The sequence below is a fragment of the Sinohyriopsis cumingii genome, chromosome 13 (assembly GCF_028554795.1).
Source record: "Sinohyriopsis cumingii isolate HCF-2022 chromosome 13, ASM2855479v2, whole genome shotgun sequence".
NCBI lineage: Eukaryota > Metazoa > Mollusca > Bivalvia > Unionida > Unionidae > Sinohyriopsis > Sinohyriopsis cumingii.
Genome location: NC_142973.1, coordinates 50,636,666 through 50,651,888, shown reverse-complemented (window position 1 = coordinate 50,651,888; position 15,223 = coordinate 50,636,666). Strand labels below are relative to the sequence as shown.

Below are 15,223 nucleotides of genomic sequence, written 5' to 3'. Positions count from 1 at the left end.
CTTTTAGTGTTTAATTTGGGTTTTAATTATATGCATTAAATAGCTTCTTTTGTGCAGTTTTTGTGTGTGCATTTCTAATGGTTTCTAATAACATGCTTAAATAGCCTCTCCAATGCTTAACATTTTAATGGGTTTTAAGAATATGCTTAAATTGCAACTTATGTTTTAGTGTTCTAATGGGTTTTTAATGATATCGTCAAATAGCATCTCAAATGGTCATAGGACTTCTAATATGATTAAATAGTAGGGGTAAAACGATATACATATCAATACAACAGACAGAGAATCGATACAAAACGATACTTACAGTATGCCACAGGGGTTCGTTACAAAGAAATTAGGAGTCTAACCTGTTAACAATATAACACAAGGGAAGACACGAGTCCGCACCCCTCAGTAGTTCCAACCCTGTTAGTTTATCCTAATTGCATCTGCTAATTTCCAACTTATGCCAGTCGTAGTTCAATTTTCAAAACAGCGCGACACACTTCGTTCAGTTTGTGACATATTGGAGAAAATGCAACAAATGTTCGCCAATTTTGAAGTCTGGACAAGAATTGGTCCAGCAGTGCCGTTTGCATTTGGAGTCTTTGATTTCACCATTAACCGAAAGGTAAGATCAGAACAACCCCAACATCAATATCATCATGGGTGAAGGGCCGATTTATCGGCCAAGAGCAATATTATCACAGCCATAGTTTGGGTCTTCTCACAAAAAAATAGAGTACCGGTAGTCTACCAATTTTCGGTTATATATGGTAATGAAACAGCCAAAATATGCCAATGTGCTACCAAGTTAGCTCTTTGATCTATACCGTCAAGTGAGGAAGAAATAAACAACAGTATGAACACTAAGATGCAGTACACATGCATGATAGTGATAATGATTATCAGGTATTCTTTTGAGTGGAACTGTACATTTGAGAAGCCTGAAAGTCATTATTATCAAAAATTAACGAGTATTTCTCATTAGTTTTGAGTTTTTCAATGATAATTAACAATTGCAACTTGCCAAAAATATCTGAAATAAAATTTCTCAGCAACAATCTTAACAGATCATAACTTCAGCATTGTCAAACATTTGAGGGAAAAAAAGAAGATCAAGATTTTTATGTTCATTGGCCTATGTTGGAAACTAGTTCTGTTAAAATGAACTGACGAGAAAAAAAAAGAAAAGATTTCTACAGGGTCGAAAGTTAGGTATTGGATGAAGGTCTTGATTATTAGATACCAAAGTCATATTGCTGTCGTAAGAGTGGGTTAAATGAAGAAGTGACTCCCTCTCTCTCTCTTTCTCTCATCCATTTCTTTTTCAACTTGATTGATGAAAGAGAAAGAGAGAGATAGAGAAGAAGAGCAAAATGAACTTTATAATGCGATAGAAATATTGTGATTTTTTTTAAAATGATAGGTAAGGAAAGAATATGTTGGAGTCAACACTCGACACCCCACATAAAATTAAAGGTTGGTCCCTTTCAAGCTCGTACAGCGTCTGCAGGTTAATCCTTTCCCAATTACCAGTACTCTGTGTGTGTGCATTAGATTCTTAATAAACTGTTGACAGTTTTTGTCATATCTCCGTGTGCATTGTGACAGTTTGTAGGGATCTCTAACACTGGGGCATCATGCTGCAAACATGTAGCATGATGTCCCACCCAGTCACATTATCCTGACACCAGGCCAACCATTCCTAACACTAACCTCTTAATGCTGAATGAAAAACACAGTAGCTGCAAATATAATTTATATAAGTCTTCGGTATGAGTCAGTCATGGTTCAAAATTGTGACCTACCGCATCCCAGGTGGATGCTCTAAACACTTGCGTCACTGGAGCAGTCAATTACAAGTACATTAAAACCTATCTTAAAAGACCACTGCCATGAGTGACCACCTGTCTTGAGAGACCATGTTCTCAATGCATAGATTGATTATATAGCATTATGACTTGTTATGAGAGACCATCTGTCTTGAAAGACCACAATTTGTGGCAAAAGGGGTGGTCTTTCAAGACAGGTTCTACTGTACTTCTGATCAGATATAGTACAATCTTGTCAAACTTTAAACACTGAGGCCACACCAACCCCACCAAAAAAATCCATGTTTCTTTTATTCTTTTATGCTGAAAACTCTCAGGAGTTTCACATATGTGTCAACCAGATACTGAATTTTCAGATAAGCGACTAAAAGATATCCATGCACCATGGAATTATGTGTGTGTGTGTGTGTTTTGGACTTTTAACATGGCTTTAACAATTTTTCAGTCATATCACTATGATGCCTGCAGAGTGACAATTTATAGTCATGCCTAGCACTGGGGCATCATGCTGCAGACATGCAGCATCATGTCCCACCCAGTCACATTATCCAGACACCAGGCCAACAAGTCCTAACACTAACCTCTTAATGCTGAGCACCAAGCACGGCAGCTGCCAGTACCATTTTTATATATTTCTGGAATTACTTGGCCAGGGTTCGAACTTGCAACCTCCCACATCTGAGGTGGATACTCTAACCACTAGGCCACTGGAGCAGTATCCCAGTGGGATTATGAATGTATCACAAATTACTATAAGTCAAATGCTCATGGCATGTGTGTTTTACCTTAATTTTTTTTAAAAATATAAATTTCATGACATAAATATGAAATTATGACTCTGAGTGGAACTTGTTAGTAACCGACATACAGTGTTACCCCACCATAGCACGCCCCGTTATAACACGGTTATGATATGGCTCTGGATTACATGTATTTTTCTCGTACACAAAATAAATTCTTTCTTAAAAGTATGAAAAAAACTGTAAAAAGAGTATTATCATTTTGGGGAAGAGATCGTGTATGAAAAATACAAGACAAGCAGGGTGTGGCTCCTGAAATTTTATATGTATTTTTCTCATACACGAAAAAAGTTTTTCCTTCCTAAAAGTACAAAAAAAAAGTGTAAAAAGTTTATTCAAGGATCACGCAGGGCTTCACCAATGTCTCAGATTGTGATTTGTTTCCTTATTGCTGGCAAAATATACCATCTGGCGATTTTTTTAATTTATTATTGGCAACATTCTTGGATGTTTAAACTTGTATATACACAACCACTGGTTTGGAGTGGAGAAATTCAGAGGCCCCATGATAGGAAGCCACAAACTTGACACAAAATGCACTGAAATTTATCTATTGTTACATAAACAAATTCTTTGTCCACACTGACAAACTATCTTAACAGTGCATTGTTATATCATAATCCGCTTATGTTGACATCTAGCATGAGTACTGCATGTTGTGAGATATCCATTGTTGTTTTTTTTTGTTGAAATTTTAGGTGGTGGAGATCAACCAGATGAGTCATTATCTCATAATCTATCTTTCGTAAGATTTTCGGCCACTCAATACTAATTAATATATTTACACAGACTGACATTTGTATGTGAATGGCAAGTAAAATTCCTCTTCTTTTCACTGAGAATTAAATCCTTCTCAGTACTCACATTTTCTGTAATAATCCTTGTAATCAGACCAGAACACCTGTGTATCTATCGTCCATTTACCATTTTTTAAATTTCTGACGTATGTGTGTAAGGCAACATTGCTCCACAAATGTATAAAATAAAAATAAAAAATATTTTAAAAAATCAACGGAAGGACTGCCAATTCCTTTTTATTAAAAATGTACCCTGATAAAATAGTTTGCTGAAATTTCAAAGAAAACAGATTACCTTTGAAGCACTGATTGTTATGAAAACATACTAAGCAAATGAAAAAAACAACCAGTCTCAATCATGCAATACAATTATTTGATGTTGCCGTGACAATAAAAAATGGGCATTTGTTTGGTTCTCCAAACCTGGCCTTTAGCGGTGACTTCAATAACTCATGTACCCTTCATCAAAGAAAGCCGACTACAATCTTCAATAAAAACAAAGAACCTTTCTTCAAAGGAAGTCAGTACCAAACTTAATTAAAAGCAATGGAGTCTGAGGAATTGTTTCATTTTCCAATGTGAGTGAAATATGTTTACTTTGCTGTGAAAGTTTCCTTTTCACAGAAAAAATGTTTATGATTACGAACACTTCCAATGGCAGATTAAAATGCAAACTAACTTTTACCGACTTGGGACATACTGAAAAGTAAATGTGCTTCATCATTCATTACGTGATTGTGCTATTTTTTCCATTGAATTCAGACCTATATGACCTGTGACAAAATTATTGAATATTTTAAATCTCTGTGTGCATATTTTTGATGGAATTACTTGTATTGTGGAGTCAATGCATGTGATGAAATTCGCGGGTGAGTACACGCTGTTGATACTCTATTAAGCCTTACATTAGATATGTATACATAAACAGTATACACGTATATGTACCAATGCTTAGTTCTCTGAAAAAAGCAAAATATTATGTATGCCTTCTCTGTTGTCACTACAGGTGTATTCTCATTTAATATACACCGATTTAAGATGGTAACTGTGCCAATGAAACACGTTTTTTTTTTGCGTCTGCATTTATTACCTAAGCAACCTCTGCCCCATAAATGTTTTTGGTACATGCATCATTTTCTTCAGCTAACTAGCCTGGATACATATAACATGGTTCGGTCTATAACATGTTCGGGTTCTATGGCTCCCAACTACCGTGTTATAGCGGGGTTACACTGTATTTATAGAAAATAAATGTTTCTGATTAAATAACATAAATGGACCATCAGGTGACTCACCTGATTTGTATCATAACATTTTTTTATTTTATTATGAATTTGATAATTAAAGCATTAGTATTTGTGAAGATCTGAATCTTGCACAGGATACAGAATTATAGACTCATAAAACTAACTACACTGTATATTGTCCACAAATAACCATATACATGTAAAATTATATATGTTTCCATAACACTATTGCAAGGGATCTGATATTGGATATTAAAGAAACATTTAGATTAATTTACCCATTCAGAGAACTGTATCCTTCTCTATGTACTGGTTGAGGCACTTCAAGAAAGAAAATACCACTTGAGCAAGTAAGGCTGGATTGCTTCCTGACTTATAAATTTTTCCTACATGTATCTAAGTTAGATGAAGTCTTGATTGAACCTGGTTACAGTTCAGATTATACACTAATATCTGAACATTTGAATCCAAGTAACTTTACCAATGGGAAAAGACTGTGAACATTTAATGATGGTCTATTAGCTGACAAGGAATATGCAAATGAAATAAAGGATGTAATTAATAGAGTGGAAATTCATTATTATCAGAAAACCTTACATGTATCCAGTGCAGACTTAATTTTAATATCTGTGATTCTTTATTTTTCGATAAATGTTAATTGGTATAAAGGGTAAAAGGACATCATGTGTTAATTATAAAAACAAACAAAACCAGGAGAAAGATCTTGTTCAAGAAATTTCTATTTTAGAAATGACTATACAAATACCTTCAATTTAATCAAGGAAAAAAACTGCAGCTGGAGTTAATCAGAAAAGAAAAACTATTGGAAATATTGTGAGATCAAAGTCAAAATAGACTCTAGTCTTTTATTTCGAGTTTAATATTCCACATACACACAAAAAAAATGAAAAATAAACCTTTGAAAAAATATGCCCTCAAATTTAAAAACATGCTCAGCAAGTGCTTTGAAGAATTGTAAATTTATTGTACAAATTCATCAAAACAGACTCCCTTACATAAATATGGATGCAGTGTTAGCAGAGAAACTCTTGCTTGGTTTGAAACATGAAAATGTGACATTTGGGATCCCTCTGGTGACAACAGGTTTTTAAATTATAAATGAATCAATAAAACTACTGGTCTGTGCATTTTTTTAAAAATATCCCTCACATTTTTCATTTAAGAATTGGAAGGAAAGGCAAGCTACCGGGGAGGTTGCTGAATATTACAGTATTGCAGCATGTATACACTGCAATGCAGCTTTCTGGTATAAAGACCAGTTTAGGCCTTTCTATCCAGGCTTAACATTGTATTTTCATTTCATTGATAAGATAAATAACCATTTCATCTATTTAGAGTGTCAATTTTTTTTCTGAACCCTTTACCATTGTACAATTTAATATGTTAAATGGATTTGCGAATCAAAGATGTGTGCTACCAAAATTTCTTGTGGGTTACAATAGTTTCCCTTTTGATAGCCCCATGGAATGTCACACATATTAGAGATTTGTCCACCACTGCTTGAAAATGATGTGACATAAATAGAATTGAAAGCAAAGAAAACTAGATTTCTCGATATATCTCTTCTAAAAGAAATGTGATAGATTTTGTCAGCTTTCTTCTTTTCAACTATCCAGCTTCGGGCACTGGTTAAAATAAAGATTTCCTTACTTTTGAGAGACAGAGTAGATGAAGTCCTGATGAAAATGTACAGAAACCTTTTTGGTTGGATACAATTATGTAAAATGATACATGAATAATAGTTTAAATTTTTATATATATATATATATCTATTAACTTGGTTTGTTTGTGTTTTTCATTACAATTTTGTGCATAACAGATAATTTGTAAATTTTAGTTTTAAGTCAAAGAGTAACTTATGGACTGGTATAGCGTTGCTAAAATCAAAATGGTGGACTAGCTCTTGTGTTACACCCCCCCCATCCCCGCAAATGCAAGCAATATCAAAGGCTCTCGGTTGCAAATATTTTATGTTTCCAGGATCTAAAGATGACACTGGCTTAATTAAAATGTGACAAGAAATCTTTTGATAGTTGGATTTCATCAATAAATTGGCATAGTAATCAATTTTGAACAGGTAGTGCCTGTAATTAATGATATGCCTGTGTCATGATATGTACAGTATCATCTGCCAATTCTGCTAACTGTACAATATATACAGTGGAATGTTATTCTATCACAACCCCAAAATTGTGAAATGTGTTGGACCATAACCAAGCAGACATAATGCAGAGCCCTAATGGAAAGTACAACAGTGACCTAGTTTTGATGGACAGCACATGCTCATCGCATGATACAATTTTATATATTAATATTGGGCTGAAGGATTGACAAATAGATGGATAAATTAGATGTACCAACTGCTTCCGAACCATAAGGATACAATATTAAAACTATCCATTATGAGCTAACCTTGTCAGAATTTTGAATTCCGTCAACTTATGTGAATGATCACATGGATAAGCCCGCTCAAAAAGCCTTGGGTTGTTTTTGTTTAGAAATCTGGGATGACAATACAACTGTATGTGCAGTCTACATAACATTATATAATACAGAAACACCTTGCTTGTTTAGAACTCATTATCTGAAATGTCAGTCTGTTTGAATCCCATATCCAATGAAAACATACAAAGTTCCCAAAAAAATATTTTCCAGTGGTAGCTAAATTTAAATCAATGATCTATATTTGGTGGTAAATATAACACTGGACAAAGAAGGAAAAAGTAATAGCCAGATATGATCACTACATGGCAGACACCAAGCATAATTTATCGAACAGCAACTTGTTCTTTAAATTTATATTAATCTGAGTTTAGACAAATAGGGCTATAATATGTTTTCTTACCATGGACTGCGAGCCAGTCATTCAGATCTTCATCTTTTGGAAGTCGAACCACTTCTTTAAGGTCGATCCCAGAGTTCAAAGAAGCATTTGCCTGTTTGTGAAGATCAAACTTCAGCGTCCCAGGCTCAAACTTTTTCCTTGGGCGAAATGTCTGTTGGAAAAAAAATATATATTCTGCATCTAGATTAACCATTTAAAACTTTTATTTCACATGGTTCTGTGTGTGCATGCATGTGTATCAATACATAAGAATTGGTCACTATAGAAATACCTATATGTATATACTTCTTTGATGCATCTAAAATTTTCTCCCAGTACTAAAATACACAAAAAGTGTACTGACCATATATTTTCACACATACTGGTTTTAAGTGCTGCTGAATGTAGGTCAATGAACTATGCCAATGAAATCTCCTATAACTTTCATTCAATTAAAAATCAAATAGGTCTGCTGCCATAAATCAGTGTAGCTCAGGCCTCACTCCACCTGTATATCCTATAGATTTTGCTGTGTAATGGGGTGTACTTCAGGGGATACTACACTGATACAAGTGGAAAACACTCACTGACTTTTATGTGTAGTGTACATTCTAATTTCATTATTGGACAAAAGAAAGAGCAACAATCAATATTTCAGACCTTGTAATGTCTTGGCCTCTCCTCTCAATTCTATTACTATATGCATCTGACAATACATCGATATTTAAATCATTGTTAAGCCTGCATATTTTATGCTATTTTATGTACACGAAAAAATAATTAACTTCAGTGTACAAAAAATTATATGCAAAATAAATAATTATCATTTAGTGGTACTGACCCTGTATGGAAAATAAAGGAATCGTACAAGAACAAGTTCTACGGAACACACACTACTCCACAACCTAACAGTACAAATGTACAAAGTAAACATACATTTTCTGTCTCATTCTGCTCTCAACTCAAGACTCTAATTACAATTAAAATAAAAGTACTCCAAGATTTTTGTTGTTATTAGTGAATGAGAGAGAGAGAGTCTTAGTGTGCAAGCTTGTCTGCATTTAGAGCATATGTAGCTGTTATGTTGTGTAATGTTGGCAAAATGATTAAGATGGTCTGAACATGTATTAGTTATGAGTATTATTTATTGGTCAATTGTACGCAATGATATGAGACCACATTGTCAAGAAATTAAGTGCAACTTGTATTTTTACATTAACAATAAACTCATTATTAAATTGCAATAACTTGAAATTACGTTTTAGTTAATGAGTGCGAGCGTGTGCATATGTGTGTTTGTGTGAGAAAGAGAGAGAGAGAGAGATGAAACAAAATTTTGCCAGTGTACAAGACTGCATTTATTCAGGGTTATTTATATTTGTAACATTTGCAAAGAGAAAAAAAGACTATTACCTGACGATTGTGATAATCCTCATGTATTACATGTATTATGACCGTACTATATTCCATTATCAATCAACACCGCTAAATCAGCAATTCATTCTTGTTTTAATTATAATGTACATTGTCACAACAACTACATGGCTATGCAGTGTTATTTACATGGTAATTAAACATGCTTAGCACTTTGGTTATTCCAGTTGAAATCAGATTGCGTGCAAGAATCGACAGAAGAGGTTAAATCAGCAATGCTGCCAGTAAGGATATGAGGCTCTCTTTAGGGAAATAAAAATCTGTCAATGTGCTATTGAAGCCATTGTCCATACAGCAGATATTATAAAGACAAGTGATCATATGCATCACTTGTTATTCGAACTCGCCAATAAAGATAATAGTGGGGTATATCGTAAAAATAGATTTGCAATAAAATGTTAATTATATCCAAGTCAAAATAGAACAAGTATTTAAAAGATAATATATGTATTTATATGAATCGATTTAATAGTCAATGACTTTCATATTTACGATAGAAAATGACTAGGCTTTTATATTGTATGTTTGTATGACAATGATGAAACAATAAGACTAGTTGACCAATGGTCTATGGTCTTCACTTCAGCATGTACTGAGATGTAATTTTTGTTGGATAAGAAAACATCAAATGTATTCCAAACTAATTTTAAAATGCACGTGGTGTTTTGTTACGGTGACAGACTTAATAAGGAGAACTAATTAAAGATAATAATTAAAAGTATGGCATGTGAAGTTCTTTGTCCATTTGTTAATAAATACCAGTAAACACTGTAATGACAATAAGAGAGCTTATACACATGGGTGCCCACATGGTTTTTTTTTGCCCGGGGGGGGGAGGACGGCGGGAGAGATCAATCAGTCATGGCCAGGAGAGATAGTGTAGCAAGCAGTCTGTAATGTTTACTAAACATTTTAAACAGAATCTTGTAACATATTTTCAGCTTCATTTGCATGATTAAACTTGTCGGGGGGGGGTCATATGACCCCCTTGACTTCTGCTGCGGGTGCCCATGCTTATGCATCAATCATTGTATTTTCTCACCAACAATTAATTATTAATTTTTGTATAAATAAAACAGCAATACACTTATTTCGATCTTTTTGCAAACGTAAACCTTTTTAGTAGAAATTTTATGCCCGATAATTTAATGCACTTTCTCCCCGAAAAATACAAAGTGATATCATATGTATGAAAATTTATGATACATTTAAATAATTATTACTTTGATAACTGGACTGTGTACGAAAAAATACATGAAATACAGTAATTGCTTTTTAAGATTTTTTAGATGAAGATAAAGAAACTGCTGGAATTGGTTGATGTCCCAATGTATCAACAGTGTGAAATAAAAGGAATGAAATTCTACAGCAGAATAGTATATTTATACAGTAGTTTTTAACTTTGAACACATAAATGGCTACATCAATGAGATTTTTTTTTAAATTTTCAGCAATGAATTTATACATCAGATGTATGACTATTTAGTAGAGAAAATAAAAACAGTAATGAAAAGACAAAAATTTTAAAATAAGAAATTGCATTTGCATTTTTCATTGAAAGGCATGTCATTGAGATTAAAATTTCGAACAGATCTTATTTGTGTCTGTGAAAAGTGACTGCATCCATGAACAATAAAATACCAAAACTATAGAATAATGTTATTTAAAATTAAAATACCTATTTTTAAAAAATAATATATTGGGAATTGTTATTATTATTATTATTATTATTATTATTATAAATGCTCATATTTGTTTATCAACACTATAAGAACATATACATGATGTCATGATATTATTCAGACTTACCAAAACTATCTCCACTTCCAATATAAAAAAACCTATCACCCTGCAGTGATAGCCTCATTTTGATTTTAATACTCGATATCAGTAATGGCAACTTGCCCGAAACACATTTATAATGGGGTACATTCTACCAACTAAGCTACCATAGCAATAAGGATTTTGTATTTTAAAGCTGTCTCTTCAAACAGGTACATATATAAAATTACCAAAAGATTAATTTTGTGACTGACAATGTGTTTACTGTTAAAGAGAAATAATAATAAAGCAACTAGTTTAAATGTGTATTGATTGGTAAAAGGAAGAAAATTCAGTTTATGACAAAACAATCTGCCATCATTATGTGAATGGTAAATCAATATCAAATCTAGTAAGGTTTTGTTTGGCCATACTGAACTCTTAACTAAGTACAAATCCCATTGAAGATGCTGCTTTTCAGTTTTGCAAAGGTAATATTTAGAAAGACAATGTCATAATCTGCTCACAAGGTTAAAGTTCAGCAGGGAAAACAGTTGTTTTAAAAGAAAGATTATGTGTATTACTAATTAATAAGACCATCCATGTATCTCTTTTAGTAAATGGAGGTGACTAAATCTGGTTGATTCATCATTTGTGATTTTCACTGTACATGCCCTGGATAATATACATGTATACAAGTGTTTGATAATTATCATGTTGTAATATGTTTTAGCATAACATGTACAGATAATAACTGAGCAGGCAGAAAACCCTTCAAAGCTAGCAATGTATTGAGAGGTCAAATCTTAGTTCTATTAAAATATATAACACTTTATTTTTAAAATCTAATGTATTATTATAATAATCAGAGGTCATGGAAATGCTTAATTAACTGTATTTTGACACAATTTTTTTATCTGGGATGTAGAAAATCACCCATGCTGGAGTCCTCCATACACATGCAAATAGCTGGATGGCAGATTCAAAGACCATCCAGTCCTACTTTAACAACCTACGGAGTGGGATAAAGTGTTAATAAACTGATCATTTTTGCTGTGCTGATATTTACGACAGAATTCAGTGGTTAAAAGACCCCAAGATCTGCCTGATGTACTTATAAGAGTACCTCTAAAGAACAAGATGCATTATCTGGGCGGCAAGTTTTGATATTTACAATGACTGAATTCAGAGGCAGAAAGACCCCAAGAAGTACATGTGGTTATTATAAGAGTACACCAGAACTTTAGCTTCCATTATTGCGTTCATTTCTGATTGTAGCCAAATAAATAATGCATGCGACCTCGTAACCAAGACACATCATGACTGGGACAAAACATCATTTGCAAATTTGGATAAGTATTTTGGAGTTAAATGGCAAACCAACAAAGATTTTTAATAAGATTCAGAATAATGCTAAAGTTGCTAGAGCTGATAGTTTGGGTGGGATAGTAGCCAAGTGTAAGAAAGTGTGATCCCTGACTTAGTGTGTGGAATAAGACCATTCCTTGGACTTACAAAATTCAGTCTCACATAGTCCTACAACATAAGACACATCACCCGATATTTCTGTTCTGGGTGGTGATGCACTTAAACAAAAACAACATGTGCTATGTCTTACATTGCTGGACTAAGTCTCACCCTGAGGGACACACCAGAGTTACAGCGCAGTCAGGCTATTCTGCACATCTAAGGTCACCAATATTGGCGCCAATTCGACTGATTGATCAAAAATAAAATTCTGCAGTGCTTACCAATTGAAAAGCAGCAATTGCAACCTGAATATTCTGTTTAAAATAATACCAATTTTGGTCACACGAGATACCACCCCAGTGTTTTCATGACTCGCGACATGGCAGCCTATTCATGAGCATATATGTGTCAATGGAGCAAGCCAGGTGTGATTCACACCCAGTGCTCTTTTAGCCTAATATCAACAAGCTGAGCATATTCCTTGCATATAATGAAATAAATTGAGTAGTCCTCTTATTTAATACAGGAAGTATCACAAATCATTGTAGAAATAGTTGTAAAATCTTGTTTGCCTTTCTTATATATTTTCATTTAGACTGTCTGCCATATTAGTTCCAATAAATGATTACTTCCATTCTCAGCCTCGTTTGTTTGTGTGCCATATAAGGACATTGAGGCCTTATTTGAAAACGTAAACAAATCATAGTACAAATATAGCGCAGTCTGAGTCAGAAATTCTGCACATTAAAAGTAAATACAGTTTCAAATTCCAACAAGAAGCCATTATTCATCACTTGATTGATAATAACATAGCGTAGAATATCCAAATATGGTCTGGCATGCCTTATATAGAAAAGAGGTCACAGTGGGAGTATCGCGTTATCTGTCATAGTGGACAGGGTCAGGTCAGTGTAACCATGCCAATTTATTTTATCGTGTAAGGGCCGAATAAATTTTAAAAAAGCCAAACTTCTTTCACAACATGATTATACTTATGTAGTAGATTTCTACAACATCGTAGCTACCTAGCAATATGACTGAAAAATTTATAAAGCTATGTCAAAAATTCAATTCCCACACAAAAACTCCTTACTGACATTCCTTGGTAACCAGCACATTACAGCTAACCAAAATGTATGTCAACAGAACCTGAAAATGTGCTCACTTTCTTGTTTCAGAATTTGATTCCATTAGGAGAAATACATCGATGTATGTACAGTCCGAATATAATGACTAGACTTTAATTTGTAGAAAAGTGTCAATATGAGCTTTCAAGTGTCAGACATTTCTGAAATGTTGGCCTCATGTTCATCTGTTAGTCAACCTGGAAACATGCTACATAACACAGTTTAGTTATCTATCTATCTATAAATACGCTGACGCAGTCACACCTGACTATTAAGCAACGGGTGGTACGTGGTCAAAGATAAAGTAAAGATGGAAGTGATAGGACAGTCAGAAGAGTAATGATAGGAAAGGCAGAAATAAGTAAAAGTGTGTCAGTGTACGTTTTCGTCCCTTCATACTCAGACTAATCCGGCTACCGTAGCGGCAATGAGATATGGAACCTCAACCGGCATAGCCCTGAGAATCACTAGATCTTACTTGTTGCTGACTAGTTCATTAGAATGTGATTTTGGAAAGCTCCTGCTTGTGAGATACCAAGTCAGGAGCTTCTGCAATTATTGATATTAATTTGTTCCAAGTACCTATTGTACATGGGAAGAAGCTGAACTTGAAACAATCAGTTTGCAAGCAAGACGTCCCTCAAGAACATAAATATTAAGGTTGACATCTTACGTTGTTTAACTGGCAAACCTCCCAAAATAGGAACATATTTTTAACACTTGCAACAAAAATTAATAAAAGAACTGAGATAAGTTTCAGCCTGCAGCTGATACACGTCTCTTATTCCCAAATGCTAAGGTAGTTAACAATGTAGAAATTTCATCTACAAAATTGATATCGAATAGCTGAGTGACATTTTAAAGGATAAGGAAGTTCGTGAACTTCATTGTACTTTCGGTCTTTTTGTCTTCTTCACGAAGGCAGCAACTTGCCATATAATACGATCAAAAACGACAGAGAGAATGTAAATACTAAAATTAAATCAACTATAAGTGAAGTTATGGCAGATTTTAATCAGTTCCCACCTTATTTCGCTGGAAAAACTGTGCGAAACCACTAGCAGCCGCCATTTTGCTTCCGTTTCCTGAACCGGATATAGTAATGACCTTCTCAAAATGGTTCTCATTTTTATGCTACCATAAACCACAATGTGAAAAATAGAACTGGTTATTCGTCTATGATTCGTATAATATTCTAGTCAAAAGTCGGATTAAGAATCAGTAACGGAAAAATTAAATCCAGCTGTACATAAGAGTGTAGATTCGTACAGTGTAAATGGTTTTCTTGTGAGAGATCTCTTAGAACCTAGAGTCAAGAAATATTATCAAATACTGCATACAGGAAATAACATGATCTAGTAACTCCCTGTTGTTTTGGTTCTAGTTTGTTTTCTTGGAGTTGCTATTCCTGTAGCTGTCTGCTTGCTAACACAGATTTTATGTTAATCGCACATCCATTTCACCGTAGCATACATAACCTCGGAACGCAAGAATAATTTGCCAATAAATTTTGATTCTGTAAGTTTCAAATATAAAAGTAGCGTGTGTTATATTGGAACTAAAATAATAATAATAATAATAATAATAATAATAATAATAATAATAGTAGTAGTAGTAGTAGTAGTAGATACCAAATTCACACTTGAAAATAGCAACTGCCGGAACACATACTATAGTATGTCTGTTTTATCACATAGCATAAAGTATGCAACAGAGGAAAATGTTAATTTGTAGAAATATTTGTCAAAATAATCAACTTAGTTCACCGGTGTTCTCATTTTGCAAGCGACAGCTCTGGCGGCCTAAGCACAGGGGCTTGTATCGTTCTTACAATTTAACTGTCAGTCATACATTAGTATAAAACAATACAAGCTTGTATTATTTTATACTATATGTATGACTGATAGTTAAAATGTTAGCAATGT

At 33.8% G+C, this 15,223-nt stretch overlaps 1 protein-coding gene across 1 annotated transcript in view; it reads right to left on the bottom strand.

Moving 5' to 3' along the window:
* LOC149785533 (MOB kinase activator 3B-like) overlaps window positions 1-14,395 on the bottom strand; it is a 32,512-nt gene extending 18,117 nt beyond the window's left edge. The window contains exons 1-2 of the mRNA XM_089979337.1: window positions 14,325-14,395; window positions 7,528-7,678 (exon numbers count right to left, since the gene is read on the bottom strand). Of these exons, the coding sequence (XP_089835463.1) occupies window positions 7,528-7,678; window positions 14,325-14,369 (196 nt within the window). The 5' untranslated portion in view covers window positions 14,370-14,395. The remainder of the gene's footprint in view (window positions 1-7,527; window positions 7,679-14,324) is intronic.
* Between the last annotated feature and the right edge of the window lie 828 nt (window positions 14,396-15,223).